This window comes from Pocillopora damicornis, chromosome 9 (assembly GCF_964200805.1).
Source record: "Pocillopora damicornis chromosome 9, jaPocDami1.2, whole genome shotgun sequence".
Classification (NCBI taxonomy): Eukaryota; Metazoa; Cnidaria; class Anthozoa; order Scleractinia; family Pocilloporidae; genus Pocillopora; species Pocillopora damicornis.
Genome location: NC_142678.1, coordinates 10,064,393 through 10,088,358, shown reverse-complemented (window position 1 = coordinate 10,088,358; position 23,966 = coordinate 10,064,393). Strand labels below are relative to the sequence as shown.

Sequence of the window (23,966 nt, the reverse complement as noted above, 5' to 3'; positions counted from 1 at the left end):
TTTTTAATATCTCCAATAAAAAAATCAATAAAACTAGGCAAACAAATAGTCATGATACTACAAATAAATCATATGTGTATCGTGTTAAGCGGCAGCATTGGGTTTGAAATGGGCCATGATGATAAAAATGAAACCAAATTCTGAAAGTCAAGATCAAAATATGCAGTTTCCAATGACTTACATTTCACACTATACAGTGAGAAATTAACGTTTGATGTGGATGGAACACGAATTTCATTAAAGATATGGCTTCAAGGGGCTTGCAACACATTTCTACCGCAAAGCACATGATACTTCTGGATCTATTAGCAAGCGATACAGTGTAATCACACAAAACACACAATTAATAGATATATGTTTCATTTTTTTGGAATATTTGAAACATTTACCGGTCATTCCATATCACTCAGTGTGGTCTAATGCCACTCTCAATGGTGGGCTTTACGTACAATTAACGATAGAAAAATATCTGACTAATATAAACATAATATATGTGAGCTTCAAAAAGAGAAATGTCATAAACTTCAATCATAGAGATAAATCACTAAACAAAAACGCAATAAATGAAGTTACATCATTATACAAATACTACCATGAGAAGCTTCGATTGTTACAAAAAGCCTAATTGTCCAGGAAACTAAATCTGTTGTGCAATTTGCCACCGTCTTGTTTAATTGTAAGTGGTACTATAGCTGGAAGGGTAACAACGGGTCCCATCGTACTTGGCATTATACCTGGTAGTGGTTTGGTATGAAAACTACTGTACTGAGATATTAAAAATATCATATAAATATAAAATAAGATATTAAAGATTTTAAGAAGAAGATCGATTTATGTTGATTTGCTTTTACCATCTATGTAAAGAAAGTCACTGATTTAAGGTCTTTTTAAAGAGGGGTGTAATTTGATAACGAGAGTTATATGGACCAATTCAAAACTGTAGATAATATTATCATAGACATATGTTCATTGGTTGATGTTTTTTAGCAACAGTGCAAGTAGTTTACTTGTGATGAATAATTTATTAAGTATTATGTTGTATTCATTACTACTTAGTTTCAATGATCATTTAAAGTGCTCCAGTTAAGAAAGATTGTTCAATTTTTCTCAGTTGACCTTTGTTAAACGAGTTTAACCATTTCAGCAATTTGATCATCTGATATACTTCAAGCAACGATTAGATTGGTCAATTTGTGCATTTAGGTATCTTCGCTGGTTCGACTATTTTACCAGTTAGTAAGACTATCAAAACCACTGAACTTCATAAATTTCCCAAATCTATCTCAGCTGGTTGAACTAGTTGAAATAGTCAGATTATCTTCAATTGTTGTAGAGGAGAAAATGCATAACCAGCTTGATAGGTTGAACTGCACAAACTACTGAATCTAGTTGAACAAGTTAAAGTGGTTAAATAATTCAACTAGCGAAAACCGTAAGAGTGCACAAATTGCACTATCTAACTCAAATGGGCGATGTAGTTCAAATGCTCAAAGTAGGTTAATTGGTTCAACCACAAAAAGTGCACAACTAACGATAGGATCAACTGCACCAAATGCACAATCAAGCTTAATTGGTTATACTCGTTAAATAGTCAAACTAGCTGAAACACTTAAACTGCACAAATTGTACAGTCGATCTTAATTGGTTAAAGTTGTTCGAATGGCTATACTAGGGTCAATGGTTCAACCGGACAAAATGCATCACTGGCTTAAATAGTTGAACTGGTTAAAAAGTGAAACTAGGGAAGACAGCTAAACTGCTTGATTCTTGAAGTGCACAACGGCAAAATGTAGGCAAATTTGTTTACGAGGTTGAAATGATCAAAATAACTTAATTAGTTAAACCAAGTAAAAATTCCATTCGGAAAATAGATTTGATTAAACTGGACAAAGCCAGGAAGTAGTCTAAATGGTTTCACTGACTGTATCAATCGAGCAATTACAGTTTGACCATTTTAAACTACTTCAACCAATAAAGATGCATTGTGCTATTTGTGAAGTTGAATGTTTTTACTAATACTACTACTTAATCATATGAACCAATCCATCTAGTTTGATTATCTTAACTAGTTAAACCAATTAAACCTGAGCAAAAATGCACAAATTCCAAAATCTACCTTAATTGGAAGTGGTTCACACAGTCAAAGTAGCTTAAATGGTTTGACTAAAAATATATAAGTATGATATGCACTTTGTCCGGTTCAACTGTTTTCAACTGAACGAAGCCCATAACCAGCGTAATCCATTCAACTGCATAATTTGAAAAATTTAGCTAAAATACGGTCTGACGATCGATTCAAGGTCAACTGAAAAAAATTGTACAATATGTCTACAGTGGTTTAAAAAGCGGCACAAAGTGCAGAATCCAGCTGAATTGCTTGAAGTACTTAAAACTAAAACAAGTTTGATTATTAAAACCAGGTAAACTAATCAAGCTCTATAACCCAGCAAGCCTCTTTGGCTATTTTCACTAGCTCAACTAAAGTAAGTTGTGCAGTTAAACCATTTAAGGTAGGGGAGCATTTCGTTTAATTAAATCTTTTCAGCTAGTTTGATCACGTTAACGACTTAAATTATTCAATATAGATTGTGAAATTTCTGCAGTTTCACTGCTTTCGCCAGTTTGATTATTTAACCAGGTCAACCAACTAAGCTTGATTGAAAAGTTTGTCCAGTTGAACCTATTAAGTTGCTTATGTATTTTGTCCTTTTGAACAATTTTAGGTAGTTTAATCATTTGAACAATTCTAACCGGTGGAAAAAGATTTTGCAATTTTGCTACTTTATCGTTTTGACAAAACTCAACGACAAGCTGAATTGATTGAAATGGTCTAAGTGATCAAGCAGGCAAAAACAGTGAAACCAAAAAAACCTAAACAAACTAGCTGAATTGACTTGTTTGCTACTGAATTACGGTCTTTTTACTTGTGTGGCATTAAACAAGTTTTTGCCTGTTTGCAGCCAACCACGCCGATTTTCGCTCATTTAATGATTTATGTGGCCAAATTATGCTTTTCTCAGCTTTTCCGCACCGAGAACATGTACTTTTTTTTTCCAGCTTTTCTGGGTTTTAACTCACGAAAAGCAACATTTTCCCTTTGTTACTAAACTAAGCTGTTTTCAGCTTAATCATAACCATTACTAATTCTTCAATTGTTATTGGTGCTTTCCCAGCTTAATATTTTGCTAATCATCCTGTGCAGTTGTAATCGAACAGGGTAATCAAACAGTTGACTGTAATCGGATACCTGTAATCGGACAGTTGAAGCAGCCAATCAAACTAGGCCCACTCATCCAAATCCGCCAATCAGAGAATTGATCATAATAGCCAAAGAAAAACTAGGCAGTTTCCAAAATGGAGGAATTTTTAACTAAAGACATTGTCTCAACTGAAGATGTTTTTTCTAGGTGTATTTTCGGAAACTGAAATGGTTATGATTAAGTGGTAACCAGATTTCTTGTCGTCCAGCTCTGTTTGTAGGCATGCACGTGATAAAAAAATCGGACGCCCACTTCGTGGTTCTCCGATTTTATTAATCACTCGTATGACCACAGATCGCATTGGATTCCACTCAGTCCTATTACCATTATTTATGACACTAAAAAGATGTTTTCGTTTGTTTGTCGCTAAATTTACGCTGCTTTTAGGTTTATCTCACTGAAGACTAAGTTTTAAGCTGCTCTGTAGCTAAATTACATCTCTTTCAGATTTATCTCACCGGAAACGTTTTTCTTCTTGTTTGCAGGTGAAATGAGCTGCTTTTAGCTTTATCACAGCCAAAAAGGTTGTGGATGAGCTGAACGTTTCCCTTTTCCTTTCTGCCTGAAGAAGAAGATTTCACCAGGCCAGGACGATTTATTATTCAAATTCGTGTGTTACACACGATGTGGAATATCTATTGATGTGTGGAGACGTTCAAGCTATAACCCTGGTTCTTGTCGTAATAGCACTGGACGACCTTACTCTGATAGCCACCGGACCTCAAGGATTACTCCTAGTTGTAAGTCACTCAATGCACTTGAGCTAAAACAGCGTAACTAATGAGCAAAGAAGCTAGAAAGCTAAGAACTGGTTGGTTTTTCAGCGAAAAAGGAAAAACTATTGTCTAGCTAACACTAGGGTGTTAGTTTCGAAACACGTAACTTGTGTTCTTTTTCTATTAGTTTGTTCCGGTCTATTATATTATTTAATGATTATTACTTAATAAGCTTTTTTTATTTCTATCAATTTCATTTAAGCATATGTGCCAGATATTATATTTCATATTTCATAGCTATAAGTTACTGTCGACACTACCAATTTTCTGTGCTATTCACGTACGATCTGCTATCGGCGTTTTATTTACAATCATTAGGAGCTAGACCAAGGTAAGTTTTTGTTTATTTCACATTTCAGATATTTCCTTTTTCTTTGATACGTAGATCGAGTTATTTTCTCGCTTTCAATTCACTTTGTAATCGCTTCATTGTTAATTAGGCTAGTGTTACATTTCTGAGGAATACTTTCTTTGTTTAGTTTCTGCTGCATTTTCTTTTAATTCGAACCACACAAATTAAGCTATAACGTTTCCATCAATCATAACTATGCTATCTTCAGTCTTACTTCGCCCTTTTCATTTGTGATTTCATACCGATCTCCGTATTTTCGTTTGTAATTTTGACTATGTAGTTCATTTGATTAAACCGTGATTTTATTGTGCGTTCGGATTGTCTTCTCCACTACACTAGTAACCTTTGAAGGTTACATCAGTTCGATATTGGACTTCTACTCTTCGAGTAATCTATGTAATCAACCTACTAAGCTGCCACATATCAACTTTCGCCACGTCGTCGAAGTAATCATGGACGAGGGCGGTTCCGACAAAATCGATGAACTTAGCGAAAAACAACGCGGCAAAATTAGAGAAAGGAATCGCAGATTCGATTGGCAAGGAATCAACGCAGAAAACTTAGGAAGGAAGAACCTAAAGGAAGCAATAGGCTGTAAAAAAGGTGTTGTTACCAAAGTTCAGCGAGAGATAAGAGAGTTGATGAAAGATCAAGCGAACGTGTCCGTACTAAAAGAGAAACTTGAGCAATTAAAGAAAGCCTTCAAAGAGTTTGTAAGCGCTCACGCTACCACGATGTACTAGACCATGCATGCGACATCGATGAGTATTTCAGAGTGATCGGACAAAACAATAAGCGACTCGCGAGTGAAATTTCGTGCTGAGTGGTCGCGTCAAAAGAAACCGACTTGGTCTTCCCGCGGATACGAATCTCCGGGAGGTTGTCGATGACGTTAGTCCCTCGGACTCCACTAGTAACGTTGGTTCTCGCGCTGTTGCTAGAAGAGCTATTTTACAGGCAGAAGCTACGAGTCTGGAAAGGTGGCAGACATTCCAAAAGGAAGAACTTGCTCTTCAAATAAAAAGGAAGCCTTAGAGCTTCAAACAAAAATCGCAAAGGCTCAACCTGAAGAACTTGCCTACATACAAGTCGAAGACCGTATCGAAGATCCGGCGACCAAACATAACAACACAGATGTGGTGCCAAAAGTCAATTCCCAAATAGATCACGATGCTAGTCCAATTACCGCAAAGCAACCCGCCTGTCCCTCAACCGAGGTGAAATCAGAACCCCTTGCTAGTTAGGGTGAAAGCACCGGGCCGTAATTTGATTGTGGAAACGTATCCGTTCCTGAACAATGGATCTAACGCCTCCTTCTCCTCAGAGAAACTCGCTACGCAGCTTGGGCTATCAGGGCGTTCGATACCCTTGACACACCCTCACAGGTTGGTAGCCTTCAAGTAATGGATCTTGAGGTGGAGAATGCTGTCGAGTTACCATATGTTTTTATAAGGCCAAGGCTACCAAACGCGCCTTTGAAATCATGCAAGAAAATGCTGTTTTACAAGATGGCCACTACACAATCACGTTGCCATGGAAGGACGACCCACCCTGTCTCGAGAATAATAGAAGCCCTTCCCAACACAGGCTCTGTTCAGGGATCAAGATATGCGAAGGAAGGACACAGCCTGTAGAGATGACCTTCTTCAGAAGGAATATGTGAAGACGGCCTAAACTATCGGAGTTCCACGAAAGACTTTGACCTTCCCTTCCATGCTGTGTCTCACCCAGACAAGTCAGGAAAAGTTCGCATCGTATTTGACTGTTTTTCTAGTCGCAAAAGTTGCCGAAAAGTTGCCGAGCAACTTGTGGCTAAGCCATTCTGGTCTGCACACTCTTTCCTTAATTAGGGAGAAGCTCTGGATAGTACACGCAAGAACTTTGCTGCGACGCATCCTACGCTCCTATGTTTATTGCAGGAAAAAAAAAGCTACAGCAGGCCAACAGAAAATGGCTTGCCTACCTGCAGATCGAGTGATCCCTTCTGAACCTCCATTCAATCACGTGGGCGTGGACTGTTTTGGGTCCTTAGTAGTGCAAAGAGCCAGGAGTACCACTAAGAAGTATGGCGCATTATTCACCTGCATGACGGTTCGAGTAATTCACCTTGAAATTGTCCACACCCTAGATACAGACTCCATCCTAAATCCATTAAGACGATTCATTGCAAGAAGGGGAAAACCAAAACAGATCACGTCTGACAATGAGGGCAATTTTGTAAAGGGTCAAAAGGACTTGCAAGAGGCGATTCCTCAACGGAATCAAGAGACGGTTCATGCATTCCTTCTCCAGAAGAACATGAAGTGGATCTCCAGCCCATCCTCTGCCTCACACCATGGAGGAGTGTGGGAACGCTTTATTCGCACATTATGTAAAGTTACGAAGGCTCTCCTTAATAAGCAACCCTTGGATGAAGAAAGTCTTGCCACAATCTTGTGGGAAGTAGAGGCTATTATAAATGGGCGCCCCCTAACTTAAGTGTCGGACGACCCCAGAGATCCTGAGGCCTTGATTCTGAACCATCTTCTACTCCTCTGCTCGGGACCTGCCCGTCTTCCAGGTATCTTCCCCAAAGAGGACTGCTATTCACGACAGACGTGATGACATGTCTAGTTCCTGGCTGATATATTTTGGTGACGGTGGACGCGGGAATACCTTCCCTCACTCCAACAAAGGGAGAAATCGAGCCACATTTCACGTAAATTTGCTGTTGGCGATGTCGTGCTCACGTTGGATGAGAACACTTCTAGAAGCTCCTGGCCTCTTTGACGCATACTGGACGTTTTCCCCAATCAGAGTGACGGCCTGCTGAGAAGTGTAAAGCTCAGAACGAAATCTTCGGCTTTTGTGCGTCACATCGGCAAGATTGTGCTGTTGGCAGCCTCCTGAACAGTGATCTCCTGAGAACGAGAACTGATCTTATATCTTATTTCATTGACATTTAGTTTTGTTTTTTGGTCCAAAGCGTTTTAAACCACGGGTTATGATTAGTCAAAGGCAATGAGTTCTTCAAGCCTTTAAAGGGGCCGGAATGTTAGTTTCGAAACGCGTAACCTCTGTACTTTTCTGTTAGGTTTGTTACGGTCTATTATTTCTTCGTTGGATAATGATTATTATGTACAAAGTATTTTTTCAATCAGTTTCATGTACTGGCACATGTACCAGATATTATATTTCATATTTCATCGCCATAAGTTGCTGTCAACACCACTAATTTTGTCTGCTATTCACGTACGATCCGCTATCGGCGATTTGTGTACAATCATTAGGAGCCAGACGAAGATAAATTCTTCTTTATTTCACATTTAAGATGTTTCCTTTTTTTCATACCTACATTGAGTTATTTCTTGCTTTCAGTTCACTCTATAATCGCTTCATGGTTAATAAGGCTAGTGTTACATTTCTGAGGAATACTCTCCTAGTTTAGTTTCTGCTTCCTTCAATTCGAACCACACAAATTCAGCTACATTACCATTAATCATAACTACGCTGTCTACAATCTTCCTTCGCCCTCTTCTTCTGTGATTTCACACTGATCTCCTTATTTTCGTCTGTAATTTTGATTACTTACTTCATTGGATAAAATCGTGATTTATATTCTGCGTTTGGATTGTCTTCCCCGCTACACCAGTTACCTTTGAAGGTTAAATAGGGTGATAGCACAAAAAGGGCGGAAAACCTTTTCTGGCCGTGATAAAGCTAAAAATAACTCAGTTCAGTGGCAAACAAGCAGAGGAACGTTTTTAGTGGGATAAATCTAAAAGGGACGTAATTTAGCTGCGTAGAAGCAGGAAACTTAGTCTTCAGTGAGATGAAACTAAAACAGCGTAAATTTAGCGATAAGCAAACGGAATCATCTTTTGGGTGACATACATAACAGTAATAGGAGCGAGTGAAGTCCAATTCGAACATATGTTCGGTTGTAGAAACCTAAAAACCGCTTAACTTAGCAGTAAAAAGGAAAAGCCATTGTTTGGCTAACATCAGGATGAGTGGCTAAAAATGGGATAAAAACCTTTTTTTTGCTATGATAAAGCTTAAACCAACTCAATTCAGCGGCAAAAAAGCGGAAAATGTTTTTGGTGAGATAAACGTGAAAAAGACGTGATTTCGTCGCATAGGAGCTTAAAACTTAGTCTTCAGTACGATCAAAGTGTAAACAGCGTAAAATTAGCGACAAAGCAACGAGAACATATTTTCAGTGCTCTAAAGATAATAACAGCGAAGGTTAGCAAGAATAAATAACGGTGCTTTTCGTGAGGTCAAGCCCAGAACAGCCTAATTTAGCTTTTTTTGTGCCAAAAAGCTGAGAAAATAAAAACCTGGCCATAAAAGTCACTGGAATGTTGTATTTAGTGGAATAAAGCTAAAATCAGTGCAATTAGCCGCAAACAGGCAACAAAAACTTATTTGAAGTGACACATCTAGGAAAAACGTAATTCAGTTGCAAACAAGTTCATTTCTCCAGTTTTTTTGTTTGCACATTACCGTTTTTGCTTGTTTGATCGCTTAGACCATTTGACCTGATTTAGGTTGTTGATAGACTTTGTCCACATGAGGCAATTAAACAACCTCAGCTGTCTTAGTTTTCTGCCGTTTACAATTTTTAGTTTGACCATTAAGGCATTTAAGCTATGTAAGCTATTTAATCCTAACCCTAAGCTGTTTTACCATCTTAGCTACTTGAGAATTGAGCCACTGAAGCTAGATTGTGCAGTTTGAGCAGTTTGAACTGAATAAGATATTTATGCTTTTTGTCTAATTGAGGCATATCAGCTTGTTTGACGATTTCAACTACTTTGGCCAATTGACAACTATTTTGCACTCTGTGCAGTTTAACTGCCTTGGCCTATTTGACAATTTAACCGGGGAATCAATTCAAATGGTTAAATCCATTTTAAATACTTAAAGCAATTCCTTTAAATTTTTGTTAAAAATTGTTAAAATTGTACAATTACATGGATTGCATTAGTTGTGCACTTTGTTCATTTGAAGCAGCTAGTTAAACCATGTGAATTACCCCAACCAATCAACCAAGATTGCGCAGTTTTTGCAGTTTATCGCATTAAGCTAGTTATGCATTTTTTCCGTGAAAGCATTTAACCAGTAATGCCAAATTTTTGTCGATTGTGAAATTTGAACAGTTCAACTGTTGTCACTCAATTGAATTTAGCTGGTTGAGCCAGCTACTTATGCGTTTTGTTTAGTCTAACCATTCCAGCTAATTTTGAATTTTGTCCACTCGAACAATTTCAGCTTTATTGACCATTTGAACTAATCTTACAACTTGCCATAGATTCTGTAGGCTGTGCAGTTATACTGTTTGCAATAGTTTGACTATTTTGCCATTTGAACTATTTAACCTAGTTATGCATGGAGATAGAATTGTTAAGTTTGTGTATATAGCTATCTTTTGTGGCTTAACTATTTCACCAGATAATACAAGTATCAAAAAGAGTTAAACAGTACAAATTGCCCAAGCTATCTTAACTGGTCGATGTAGAATAAATGATAAAACTAGCTTATATTGTTCAAGAAGACAAAATGCATAACAAGTCTTATAAGGTCATTAGCACAAACTTCGCAATCAGTTTAACTGGTTAAACTGGGTAAAGAATCAAACAAACAAAAAGAGTAATATTGCACAAACTACACTATCTATCTCAAATGGTCGATGTTCAAATGCTCACACTAAGTTAACTTGTTTAACTGGAAACAATGCATTACTTGCTTGATATCATCAACTCCACCAACTGTATAAAATCAAGCCTGATTGGTTAAACACATTAAATGGTCAAACTAGGTAACACAGTGAAACTGCACAAATTGCACGGTTTATCTCAATTACGAATTTTGAGATCCTTGCAGCTTACAACACTCCTGGACTAGTTGAAAATAGGACCTGAAAAAAAATCGGGCCCCTACAGCATTTGAACCCATGAACTTTACGATACCGGTGCAGCGCTCTATCAACTGAGCTAACAAGCTAACTGGGAGCTGGTCAATATGTTATCTTAGCTGGTGGAAGTAGTTCACTTAGTCAAACTAGCTTTAACGGTTCAACTAAAAAAAATGCAAAAGTATGGTATGCACTTTGTCCAGTTCAACCAATTAAGCTAGCACCATTTTGTAGGGTAGTTCGACCATTTTAAACTTGTTCAATCCATAAAGATGCATTGTGTTATTTATGAAGTTCAACTAGTTCGACTACTTAATCCTGTGAACCAATTAATCTAGTTTAATTATCCTAATGAGTTAAACTAATTAAACCTGAGCAAAACCGCACATATATAACTGCGCAATTTAGTTAAGTATCTTGAAGTATTGAAAATAGGTATACAATTTTAATCGATTTGACTTGTAAAATAGTCAATCCAGGTAAGACATTTGAACTGCACAGATTGAAAGATCTTTCTTATTTAGTTGAGGTAGATGAATTGGTTCAGCTGCACAAATTGTTTAACTGCTAAAAATGCATACTAGATTAAATGGTTCCATTGTAGAAACTGCACAATCTATGTTAAGTTGTTTAACTATGTAAGATAGTAAAATTATTTAGGGCTTTTAGGGCATTTTCACCAGATATCAGTGATTTTGTGTTATTAACGTGTGGTAATTTTTCTCTGGCTTTCTCATATAATACTTATTATTTCCTGATAACCAAGTGTCTTCCTTAGTCTGACTATTTAACCAGTTTACCCATTTAAGCTACTCTGACTATGTAACGAGTTTCACCAATTAAGCTTGATTGTGCAGTTGAAGTTGATGCTATTAAGCTAGTTATGCATTTATTTCGGGTAACCCAACTAACCTTTAAGAATTTGAACTACATCGAACATTTGAGATTGTACAGTTTGTGCACTCTTATTGTTTTCGCTAGTTTGATCATTTCCAGGGTTTAAAAGGTGACAAACGTGAGAAAGGAGATTTTGGATCTCGATATGGCTTATAATTAAAAAATTTATTTAGCCATGCCAATTGATGCGGACGATGCTCCGAATAATATATATCTGGTTACACAGACACACAATTTACTGAAAACTGATTTTAAAAAACCGATGTCTGCTGATTGCAATATGTTTACAGTACAATTTTTACAATTTAGCTATATTTATTGCAAATATCAAAATCATATGTGAGAGGTGTTAAACAAGCAACATCGGTATTTGTACCTGTATACTTTATTATTTATGTAATGGGTTATGATAATAAAAAGGAAACCAAATTCCTAGAGTGAAGATCAAAATATGCAGTTTCCAACGATTTATATTTCACAGTATCTAGTAACAAACTAACGTTTGATGTGGATAGAACAAATGAATTTCATTAAACTATGTTTGAGTGGGGCCTGCAGCACACTACTATAAAACAGATGACACAGTATTCACCTAAGACGCAAACGACAAATGGATAGATGTTACTTTTTTTTTTTGGAATATTTGGAACATTTACCGATCATTCCATATCACTCGGTGTTGATAATGGCATTCTCGATGGTGGGCTTTATGCTCAGTTAATAATGAAAAAACATCATCTGACTCATATAAACATATTACAAATGAGCTTCAGGAAGAGAAGTGTTATAAACTTCACTTGTATAGATAAATCACTAGAAAACATTAAATAAAAGTACATCATTATACAAATACTCTACTAATAAGCTTCGGTTGGTATGAAAAGGTTATACGAGGTTCAAAAAACGAAATCTGTCAGGCAGTTTGTCGTAAGTGGTACTATAGCTTTTAAGGTATCAACGAATCACATCGAACTTAGCATTTTACCTGGTAGGGGTTTGATATTAAAAACATATCAAGAAATTAGAGACTTTATAAAGAAGATCGACCTATGTTGATTAGCCTTTACTTCCTATGTAACGATACTCATTTAATTAAGGTCCTTTTTATGAGGAGTGTCATTTAATTAACAAAGTTATTTGGACCAATTGAAAACTATAGAGCACATTGTATAGACAGGTGTTCATTGGTTGATGCTTTTGAGCAACAGTCCAAACAGTAGTTTACTTGTGATGAATGATTTATTAAGTTTTATGCTGTGGATATTACTAATAAGTCTCAATATATTGTTGCAGTAGTTGTGATTATATCTAAGGGTGTTCTTTGATCTGATTATTTTTATGAACTCTTTATTGATTTGCATATCATTTGATATCATGATAATGATCATCTGTGTAACAATACTTTAGATAAAAATTATAAAATGGGGAAGACTAAGAATAACATGAATTGAAGGAAATAAAAAGTGTTTTATGAGAAAAGGAGCGCAATTTTACCGCGAAATAATAACACAAAATCACTGATGTATCAATTAAATCAATTAAAATAGTTTGACTATTTTAAATGACCATTCAAAGTAATCCTGCCGGTTGGGAAAGACTGTGCAATTTTTTTCAGTTGACCTTTGACTGATTAAACCATTTCAGCTAGATTGTTTAAATTGTGCAGTACAAGTGATTAAGCTTAATATGCATTTTTTCAGTGAAACCACTTAAACCAGTTTGATCCTTTGAACTACTCCAAGCAACGGAGAGAGAATGTTTAAGTTGTGTATTTAGCAATCTTCGGTGGTCTTACTATTTAACGAGTTTGAAAGACTATCCAAAATAATATAACTGGTTAAACTAGCTCAAATGTTCAAACTAGCTTTAATTGTTGAAGGGGACAAAATACCTAATTAGCTTAACCGGCTCAACTGTACAAATTTCTCAGTCTGGTTTTAATTGGTTATAATGGTTAATAATCAAACTAGCAAAAACAGTAAGAGTGCAACAATTCCACTATTTATCTCAAATTGTCGATGTAGTTCAAATGCTCATGTTAGTTTAATTCGTTCAACCCGAAAAAATGCAAAGTTTCCTTGATAGGATCAACTTCACCAACTTCACAACCAAGCTTAATTGGCTAATCTCGTTAAATAGTCAGGGTGACTAAGACAGTTAAATTGAATCGATTGTAAAGTCTTTTTCAGCTTTTCGCACTTAAAACATGTTTCAACGGTTAAGAATGTAAGAAAGTCATATATTTGTATTGCGAATGAAGAAATCTCGTTGTAATGAGTACTACTTAAGTAGTAGTGAAAATAAAGCCTGAAAAAAATTCAGGCCTGTACGGGATTTGAACCCACTACCTCTACGATACCTGTGCAGAGCTCTACCAGCGGAGCTAACAAGCTAACTGGGAACTGGTCATTATATTGTTCCAAATAAACCTGTGAAGTAATGAATAAACAATTAAGAATATTTGAAAGTCATACAGTTGAAACTGCAAATAAAGACTCGAATGAAAGTGATCCTCTACATAATGACCAGCTCCCAGTAGGCTTGTTGCTCAGTTGGTAGAGCACTGCACTGGTATGGCAGAAGTCGTGGGTTCAAATACCGTACAGGCCTGAATTTTTTTAAGTCCTTATTTTAACTACTGCTAAGTAGTGCACATTACTGCGGGGAACACTTTCATTTACCTACAACAGAATTTTTTTTTCGTTTGTGCCTAAATTGAGCTGTTCTGGGCTTAATCTCGCGAAAACGAACGTTTTCCTTTTTTTTTGTTTCAAAACTACCCTGGTTTTAGCTATACGACACAAAAAAGATTATTCTATCTCTTTGTCGCTTCATTAACGCTGTTTTCAGTTTTACCTCACTGGAAACTAAGTTTTCAGCCCCTTTGCAGCAAAACTACGTCTCTTAGATTTAGGTCACCGGAATCATTTTCCTGTTCCTTTGCTGCTGAATTGAGCTGCTTTTAGCTTTATCACAGCCAGAAGACGTTTCCTGCATGTTTCAGCTAATCACCCTAATGGTAGTCAAACAATGATTTTTCCTTTTTCAGAGATAAATCAAGCTGTGTTTACATTGATAGGACCGAAAACGCGTTTTTCGGCTTGTTTCCTCTTCCGTTACACCCCTTTTAATCTTAACTGAAACGAAGTTTTTGCGTCTTGCCAGCTAATCACGTTGGCTTTAGCTTTATCTTACTTTAAACAATTGTTTTCTTATGTGTAAATTATGCTGCTTTAAGATTTTTTTAACTGGGAAAAGCTTATCTGCCTATTTGCAGCTAATCACGCTGATTCTAAATTCATTTCAGTCAAAACAACGTTTGCTTTTTTTTTTTTTCCTTTTTTTCGCTAAATTACGCTCTTTTTTGCTTTTTGTGAACCGGGAAACATTCTTTAGTTTTGCAGCTAATCTGGCTAATTATAGCTGCATCTTACTCAAAACAACGTTTTTGCTTTCTTCCTGCTTTCTTTCTTTTTTTAGCTTCATTCCTCTACAAACATGTCTTTGTTTGTTCTCATTTTAATTTTAATTTTTTTTATTTTGTTTTTCGTTTTAAAGCTTCATCGCGCATTAAACATTTTCGCGCTTGCTTCCAGTTTAATTAAGCTGTTGTAAGCTTTATTGCGCCATAAAAATGCTTCTCCCTGTTTGCACTTTAATTTCAACTTCAACTCCCTCAAGACGCTTTTTTGTTGTTAGTCACGCAATTCTCAGCTTGCAGTTAATCGTGCTGACTGTCGCTACAGCAGTCAAAACAAGTTTTTCTCTTTTCTTGCTACGTTACACTTTTGTCAAAAACGTTTTTTTCTGAATCAAGCAAATTTAGCTTTCTCTCAGCAAATGGTTAGAGCTTCATCTGACAAAACACGGTTATATTGCTTTTTTGTTGACAAATTACCTTTGTGCAGCAGCAAAAACGTTTTCTAGCTTGTTTGCTGCTGATACGCTGGGTTTAGCTTTTTGGTTGCCAAACCCTCTCTTTTTTTACCCCTATCACGCCAAAACTATTTTTTTGTTGCTTGTTTGCTATTAAATTGAGCTATTTTTAGGCCTAGCTTTTAAGTGAAATAAAATATCTTTTTTAATCTGACACAGCTAAAAAGAGCGTAATTCAGTGAGAAAAAAGACAATTCGGGTAGTTTGTCTAGTCTTTTTTAAGTTTACTGTTTCCCCTGTTAAGTTGATCAAATCTTTTGGATTGAATTTCGCCTGTTGGTAGAGTCAGTCCCATGTCCTGATTGAACCAAATCAGTTATTTTCAGCATTTTGTGCTGTTTGCTAATGTGACTGTTAAGCCACTTAAGTTGTTTAATCCGGTTATGCTTTTTGTTTGATAAGATCCTAAGCTATGTTTGACAATCTTAGCTTTTTGACAGTTGAACCATTTAAGATAGATTGTGAAGTTAGGCCTATTAAGATTTATTATTTATTTATTTATTAAGGTCAGGAAGTCCTTTTATTGTAAGACAAACGAAGAATCAAATTGGTAGGTTTCTTGGAACATTGCTTGCAAGTATTGGTGTGTCACTTTTATTAAAAGCATTAACTAGTAATGGTCTTCAGGTAAATTAGCAGATATCATATCAGCTAGTTTGACTGCATTAACGACTTAAACTAATCAGTGTAGATTTTGCAATTTCTGCATTTTTAGTGTTTTCGCCAGTTTGATTATTTAACCAGGTCATCCAACGAAGCTTAATTGAAAAGTTTGTTCAGTTAAAGCTATTAAAATGCATATGCATTTTGTCCCTTTAAACAAGTTTAGGTAGTTTAATCATTTGAACAATTTCAACTGGTGGAAAGAGATTTGGATAGTCTGACTAAGATAATTAAATACTCAAGCATTTTAAATAATCAAACCAGTTGAAAGAGCTCAACTGGACAAAATGCATAACTAGGTTCAGGCCGTTGAAGAGTCAAACCATGGAAAACTGCACAATTTACACAACAGGTTGGACTGATTCAAGTAGCCAATCGAGCTTAAACTGTTCTCTCCTTTTAACAATATAGGCTAGTTTAAGCATTTGAACTAGTTCAACCGGTTAAGATAAATTGTGCAATTTGTGTAGGTAAGCTCTTTTTGATAGTTTGACTATCTGCTGAAATAGTCAAACAAGCAATGATAGCTAAGTACAAAAACTTAACAATTCTATCTCCGTTGGCTGCGGTAGTTCAATTGATGAAACTAGTATAAACGCTTCAATCGGACAAAATACAGAACTAGGTTAAATAGTTGAAAGGGTACAATAGTAAATCCACTGCAAACAGTATAACTACACATTGTACGGAATCCGTGTCAAAAGGTTAAACTAGTTCAAATGGTCAGTCAAGCTAAAATTATTCGAATGGAAAAAATTCAGAACTAGCTGAGATGGTCAAACTTGACAAAACGCAAAAGTAGCGTAAATGACTCAACAAGCAAAATTTTTAATGAAACTGTACAAATTTCCCAATCTTTATTGTTGGAAGAAGTAGTTCTCATCGTCAAACTATCTTAAATACTTAAACTGAACAAAATGCAAAACTAGCTTGATAGGATCAACTGCACAAACTGCACAATCTACCTTCAATGGTTCAACCGTTGTGGCTAAGATTATCAAGAGGCTAAATAGTCAAACTACCAAGGGCTCAGTTATACTGGAAAAATGTCAAACGGCAGAAACAGTACAACGACACAAAATGGACGAAGTATCTGAGTTGGTTCAATCGCCTCACATAGACAAAATTCACCAAGAAGCTAAATTCGCTCAAATAAGTTTAGTGCTCAAACAGGCGAAAAGAGTGAAAAAAAAAACCTGAAGAAACTAGCTAAATTGACTTTCTTGCTTGTGAATTACGCTCTTTTTAGCTGTGCCGCATCAAACAAGTTTTTTGCGTGTTGGGGCTAACCAGGCTAATGTTAGCTTTATTTCACTTAATAAAACATATTAAAGATTTATCTGGCCAAATTACGCTTTTCCCAGCTTTTTCGCACCAAAAACATGTACACTTTTTTAGCCTAATCATAATCATTACTAAATCTTCAATTCTTATTGGTTCGTTCACAACTTAGTTTTTTACTTATCATTCTGGACAGTTCAAATTGGACAGTATAATCCAACAGTTGGCTGTAATCGGACATCTGTACTTGGACATTTGAGGCAGCCAATCATACCAGGTCCACTCAGCTAAATCCACCAATCACAGAATCGATCACAATAACCAAAGAAAAACTAGGCAGTTTCCAAAAAAGGAATTTTTAACTAAAGACATTGTCTCCAATGCAGATATTAATATCACGTTAATTTGAGCTTTTCGTATTAAAAACAAAGTTTATACTTTTTTGTCGCCGTTTATGGCTTTTTTTCCCTTCGGGAAAAGGTTTTATGTCAATTGCAACCACAAACTTCCATATGCTCTTTAGAATGATTAAGAAGATCAAAGAGTCTAGCGAATGGTTGGATGCGTCCTTGACATTTCTTTCAACGTCGCGGTGTTCTCAGAATCAGTTACCTAGTCGTCTTCCTGTTTCACTGATGTAAAACTTATTGCAATAAGGGCAAGTTATGCAGTTAATAAGATTGGCGAAGGTACGCGTAAAGTGATCAGTGATCTTAATGAATATCTTGAGTCCCGATGTTTCCTCTACGTTATGACTGAAATAGCAAGTTTTGTATCTTGAGCAAGCGAGCGCATTTAAAAGTTCCAGATTGGTCATTGGTTTTAAATAAACTTCTGATTAAAAAGTTCCCTATGTTTTTGTCACGTTTATATGAAATATGTGGGGGTTGCAAAAAAATAGTGAGTCTCTGATTCGTTTCGGAGTAATTTATAAATTTTTAAGAATGATAGATTTAACTGCGTGGTTGTGAGTGGGATATGTAAGAGTAAATAGAATGCAGTCAGTGTTATCCTTGTCAGGTGTTTGTAGTGCTGCCTGTCGGTCAATTTGTTGGGCACAAAGATGGCCCACTTAAACGACAGGGACAGGATAGCCTCGTTTATCAGAAAATTAGCTCATTGCCTCTGATTTGCGGAAAAATCAGAGTCGTCACTATATAAACGACAAAAAATTCAGAGGAAATGTGATATTCTTACATCTAGGAAGTTTGGAAAGCCGTAAAACACTAGAACAAACATTTATCTTCTAGATTGGCACCCTTAATCCCCACAAAATCCGCGAGCGCTTTTCATTTAACTAGTTTATTCCTAATTTCTTGTCACCATATTTCCACCAATGGCGTAGCTCAACTTTCTGCGTATAAACCCACATACAACCCTCAATTCCTCCAATCTCTCTGACAAGAAGCTAACGCTAAAAACATCAGCTTTTTCACCCTTTACGGTGGTTAATTTACGTTTTTAACTCAGTTGTCAACACTAAATTACTTGGTAAAGCTATTAACAATTTGAGATAGTGCAATTTGTGCACTCTTCCTGTTTTCGCTAGTTTCATTATTTAACTCCTGGAACTAGTTCGACTAGGGTAAGAAATTTGTGTAGTTTAACTTATCAACCTAGTTATGCATTTTGTCCCCTTCAATAATTGAGGTTAGTTTGACCATTTGAACTAGTTCATCAAGCTGAGACACATTGTGAAATTTGTGCAGCTATGTTGTTTTGGATAGTGTTACTTACTAATGATATAGTCAAAACAGCAAAGGTAACTTAATACACAAGTTCAATAATCTGTCTCTGTTGCTTGCATTAGTTCAAATGATCAAACTGGCTTAAGTAGTTCAACGCAAAAAAATGCATAGCAAGGTTAATTAATTTAACTGTGCACTCTGAACAATTTAACGAAAATGGTTTAACTGGTTTTACAGTCATAGGCCAACTGAGAAAAAAATTTTACAATCTTTCTCAACCGGTTGGAGTACTTTAAATGTTCTCTAAAATAGTCAAAATATTCTAATTGATTCGACTTTTTAAATAGTCAAAGCAGGGCAGACAGTAAAACTGCACAGATTAATTGGTGAAAGAAGTTCACATAGAGTCTAACTAGCTTCAATAGTTCAACTAAACAAAATGCATAAGTATGATATCCACTTTGCTCGGTTCAACCGTTTCAGTTTAAATCATTTCGTTATATAGGGTAGTTCGAACATTTAAAACTACTTCAACCCATTAAGATGCATTGTGCAATTTTTTTAAGTTCAACTGTTCTCGGTAGGTCGACTACTTGATTCGACAGGCAGAATAGTCAAACCACTAAAGACAGTTAAACTGCACAGGGTGCAAAATCTTTGTTAACTGGTTGATGTAGTCCAGATGGTAAAACTAGCAGATATGGCTCAACTTGACAAGTATTGGTTCAAGTGTTCGAGCTCCACAAACTGCGCAATCTAGCTTCAATGACTGAATTGTCAAGTATTTAAGATGGTCAGACATACCTCAGGATTAGGGTCATTGGACAAAAAAGCATAACGAACTGAAACAGCTTAAGTGGCGAAATAGTCAAACTAGCAAGAGGACAGTTAAAAAAATAAAGAATGGTGGAAACAGCCATACAGCACAAAATTCAGAGTAGCTGGTTCGATTTGCTCTTATTGGCGAAATTCAACAAAAAGCTTAATTAGGTCGAAAGGTAGGAGCGATTAAACAAGCCAGACAGTAAAACTCAAGAATGCTGAAGGAACTGAATTGCTGAATTGACTTATTTCGTCGCAAATTTGGGCTCTCTTTAGGTCGGTCACGTTGAAAAAGTTTTTTTTGCCTGTTTGCAGCTAATCACGCTGACTTGAGCTTTATTTCACTTATTACACGACTCAGTTATTTTTGTGGCCAAACTACGCTTTTCTCAGCTTTTTTTGCACAAAAGCATATTGTCGTTTATTGGCAGCTAAATTGGGCTGCTCTACGCAAGATTTCACGACAACGAACGTTTTCCTTTTTTGTTGCTAAACTACGCTGTTTTTAGCTCTATGACTTCGAAAAGATTCTTTTGTTTGTTTGTTGCTAAATTTACCCTGTTTTCAGTTTTATCTCTCTTCTCCTGGTCTTGCCTTAGCCCGGCTTGTGGTGGTGGGTCAACTTTATCCTTTGGTCTACTGATGTCTTTCACTGAGTAGACTAGGTCTGTCGCCAAATCGGCTTGTTCGGACACAAACTGGCACAAGTTGTTGAAGTTGGCTGCCTGTCCCTTGTTACTCTAAACTTGCCATTTCTTTCTGTCCATTAATTGCCGAGGTGTCTCTGCAGCTTTACTAATAACTGGCGCACAACATTACCTGTGTTCAAATCATTTGTGTAATGCATGCCTGCTATGGCGTTCCCTGCTTGCTCAAGGGCAATAGAAAACTCTTGTAGCCCTGTTCCGTCATTAGATTTCACAGTGGGCCAACTCATGGTTTCGTGATGTATGCACTTGCAACCTTATGTGTTTCTGGAAAAGTCGTCTAACCACTTTGTAGGAATCTTCGGTCTTCATTTGTAAACAGCCATTAATCAGTTCCTTTGCCTTTCCACTAGTGTATCGATCCAAGTCGATCCACGAAATACAAGCACTCACTAAGATTATCTACTTTAGATTCTATGAGAACTTCAAAGGCTGCTATGAACGATGGGTATGACATCCCATCTCCAGAGAACATAGGTGGCTTATGGCTAGGTGAGAGACTTCTGGCCTTGCGTAAAAATTATTTTTACATACATCGTTGCTTATCGTCAGGATATAGCGTGGTATCAGGGAGAGTCCCATTGTCTTCTTCAATTTCTTCTTTAATGGGAAGTTCCTTCGATCAAACGGTTGGGCAGTTGGGCTCATACTAGCAGCACTGACAGAGATTTCACTGTGTGTGTATGATGTGAATCACCACTCAACTTCTTTGCCTCACCATGAAAGTCAATAATACTTAGCTTTAATTGAAGCACAAACCTTATTACGACTGTCACATCATTGCTGAGGTCATTTAATCTCACCATCACCATCCGGGCAACATATCATGTCCTTCTTGCATTTTAACAAGTAGCTTATCGAACTACACAACTTCAGTAAGCACTTGTTTTTCCCTTCTCAAAATTTGCCAAGAAAGGCGAGATTTTGTTTATCTGCTTGTTACGGTTACTGTCGATCCACGAGTTTACACAATTTTCAATTCCTTTGCCTCGTCCTAAGTTTCTTGACAAATTGTAGTCCAATAACTGCTTTGTTAACAAAAAACAAGCGAAGTGTGAATGAAGCGGAACAAACGAAACAACGCCGACGTTTGGTCTACACCAGAATGAACCTCAGTAAAATCACATGACCTAAGATGCTCGGTGTGACTAGCTCGATGACAAGGGATAACCAATGTCTGAAACTGGCATTTACAATATCTGCTATAACCCTTGAATACCATAGTTTGATTCAAAATAATTTTCTGAGTCCATTCGGGGCCATTATTAATTTCCAGTCCGAAGGGACCGTCGCAACGTCTCGAGAATTGAGAAATAGGCAAATTTTGTAACATTGTAAAATGTTTGATTCACATAGTTAAGCCGCGGAGTTTATATCAGATTCCTTAAAAACCTTTCTGCTTTGCCAAGAAAATTAGAACTTGCCCTCTCGATATATTTGAAATGGCGAATTTTAGCATATTCTGACCACTAGAAATCGCCATTGTTTAGAGTTAAACCGCACAAAAGGCTGAAAGTTCCACTGAAAAAAATGCAGAAAGCGGAAAGAGTTAAACCGCACAAAAGGCAGAAAGTGAGGTTACTCAATTGGCTGTTTAAAGCTTTATGTAATGGAATAGACAACGGTTTGGCTTTCTTGTTGCTAGATTATCCTGTTTTGACATTATCACACCAAGACGTTTTATCGCACTGAAAAAAAGGTTTTCTGCATGTCGGCAGCTGATAACGATAATTTTAGCTCTATTTTACTGAAAAAAATAAACATTTCTTATTTCTGTGCAACGAAGCTAAAAAATAGCGACATTCCGCGGCAAACAACCGAAACGTTTTGAGCAAGATAAAGCTGAAATTAATGTGACTAGTTACATAAAGGCAGAAATCTCTTATCAGAGAAATAAAACTAGAAACAGCTTAATTCAATGGCAAACAAGCGATAAAAACGTGTGCTAAAGGAAAAATGAGCGTGGTTTAGCAGCAAAAAGGCAAAATTGTCGTTAGTGACATATAGCCAGAATCAGTGTGATTAGCTGCAAACTGCTCAAAGCCTTTTCCAGTGCGAAAAAGTTCAAAAAAGCGTTATATAGCACCAAAAAAACACAAACGTTCTTTTTAAGTGAGGTATAGCATAAATCAATGTGATTAGCTGTAAGCAGGCACAAACCTTTATCCAGTGTAAAATAGCCTAGAAAAATTGAGTAATTTACCAACAAAGCAGCACAAAGAGTTGTTTTGAGCGTGGTAAGGCTAAGATCAGTCAGTTGCGTACAAACAGTCCAAATCTAATCATCAGGTCACTCAAGGTTCTCCAATTTATCAAAATCATCCGCTAAGCTACAGATGATTGAAGCAAAGGCTGCAGCATAAGAGGTTAAGGCAGAATTCTTCTAGGAGAAGCAAGCGTTAAGAATGGCCTCTGAAGAGCTTGAACTTCGGTCGCAAATTGCAGAGGCAGAGACTGAAGAGAAAAGTTCTGCGTAGTTTGATGTAGATCAAGTCTTTGATGGCATGAATGATTATTTGAAAAGTGTACTAGCTAAACTCACTTCTATTCCGATCTCATCTGAGGCACAACCTAACGGTCAGTCTACACTAAAGGTGCCTTCTGTGAAATTCCAAAGCTCAGCTATTGTCAGCACCATTTCAACGACCACTTCTGTTACCACACCCGTCTCAGTCATTGCTGATAGTATGAAATGAGTCTTGCGCAGTACGATCAGCATTAGGATGGTATGTCAACGTCCCTGCAACCCACAGGAGCAGTAAACAAGTACATTGCCAAACTCAGGGTCTCAACAGGAGCACAGATGATGAAGTGAACTGACACGTTGCTGAGATAAAAATATAGAAGAACAGCCAAGACCTCAAATGGTGTTACAGATGTTTGAGTTGGACTTTGCTGAAAGGGAAAATGGAATCGTATTACCTAAAGAGGAAAAATGGAACCGCACTTCCCAGAGAAGATCGTCAGTTCCTAAAGAAAGTGGAAGACTATAGAGGTGACATGCATCACGAAATGCCCCTGCTTAGGGAAGAGAATTTCCAACTACCAAATGACCGTCTTCAAGCAGTGCAACGCCTGCACGGCCTAAAGAAGAGACTCCAAGGTGACCCAAAGTATCATGCTGACTACACTACCTTCGAGTCTGAAAATATCGATAAGGAATATGCCCGGAAGGTGAACGTTGAAGAACTAGCTCCTCAAAAAGGAAAAGTCTGGTACTTACCTCATCATGGGAGTTTATCACCCCAGAAAACCAAGCAGCATCTGCGTGGTATTTGATTGCTCAGCTCGTTACCAGGGTAAGTCGCTCAATGATCACTTGTTAGAAGGGCTCGACCTTACAAGCAAGCTAACTGCAGTCCTGACAAGATTCAGAAAGGAGAGAGTGGATCTCGTGGCAGGCATAGAGAAGAAGTCCTTTCTAGACAAAATAACAAAGAATAATCAGGATTACCTCTGCTTCTTGTGGTGGCCGAATGGATACCTGACTTTAGAACCTAAAAAGTAATGTATGATGGCACACCTCTTTGGGGCTGGTTCATCCCCAGGATGTTCCAGCTTTGCTTTGAAACCCACAACGGAAGACAGTGAAGGAGAGTTTGGTGTGAGAGCTGCAGAGACAATAAGAAATCTTCTATGTCGACAATGCATTGAAATCAGTTTCGACAGAAGAGGGCGATGCAGA

At 37.0% G+C, this 23,966-nt stretch overlaps 1 protein-coding gene across 1 annotated transcript; it reads left to right on the top strand.

The window, feature by feature from the left end:
• Positions 1-6,338: 6,338 nt before the first annotated feature.
• Positions 6,339-6,866, top strand: LOC149040040 (uncharacterized). Its single transcript, XM_089181506.1, has one exon. The coding sequence runs from the start codon at positions 6,339-6,341 to the stop codon at positions 6,864-6,866; it is 528 nt and encodes a 175-aa protein (XP_089037632.1).
• Positions 6,867-23,966: the final 17,100 nt, after the last annotated feature.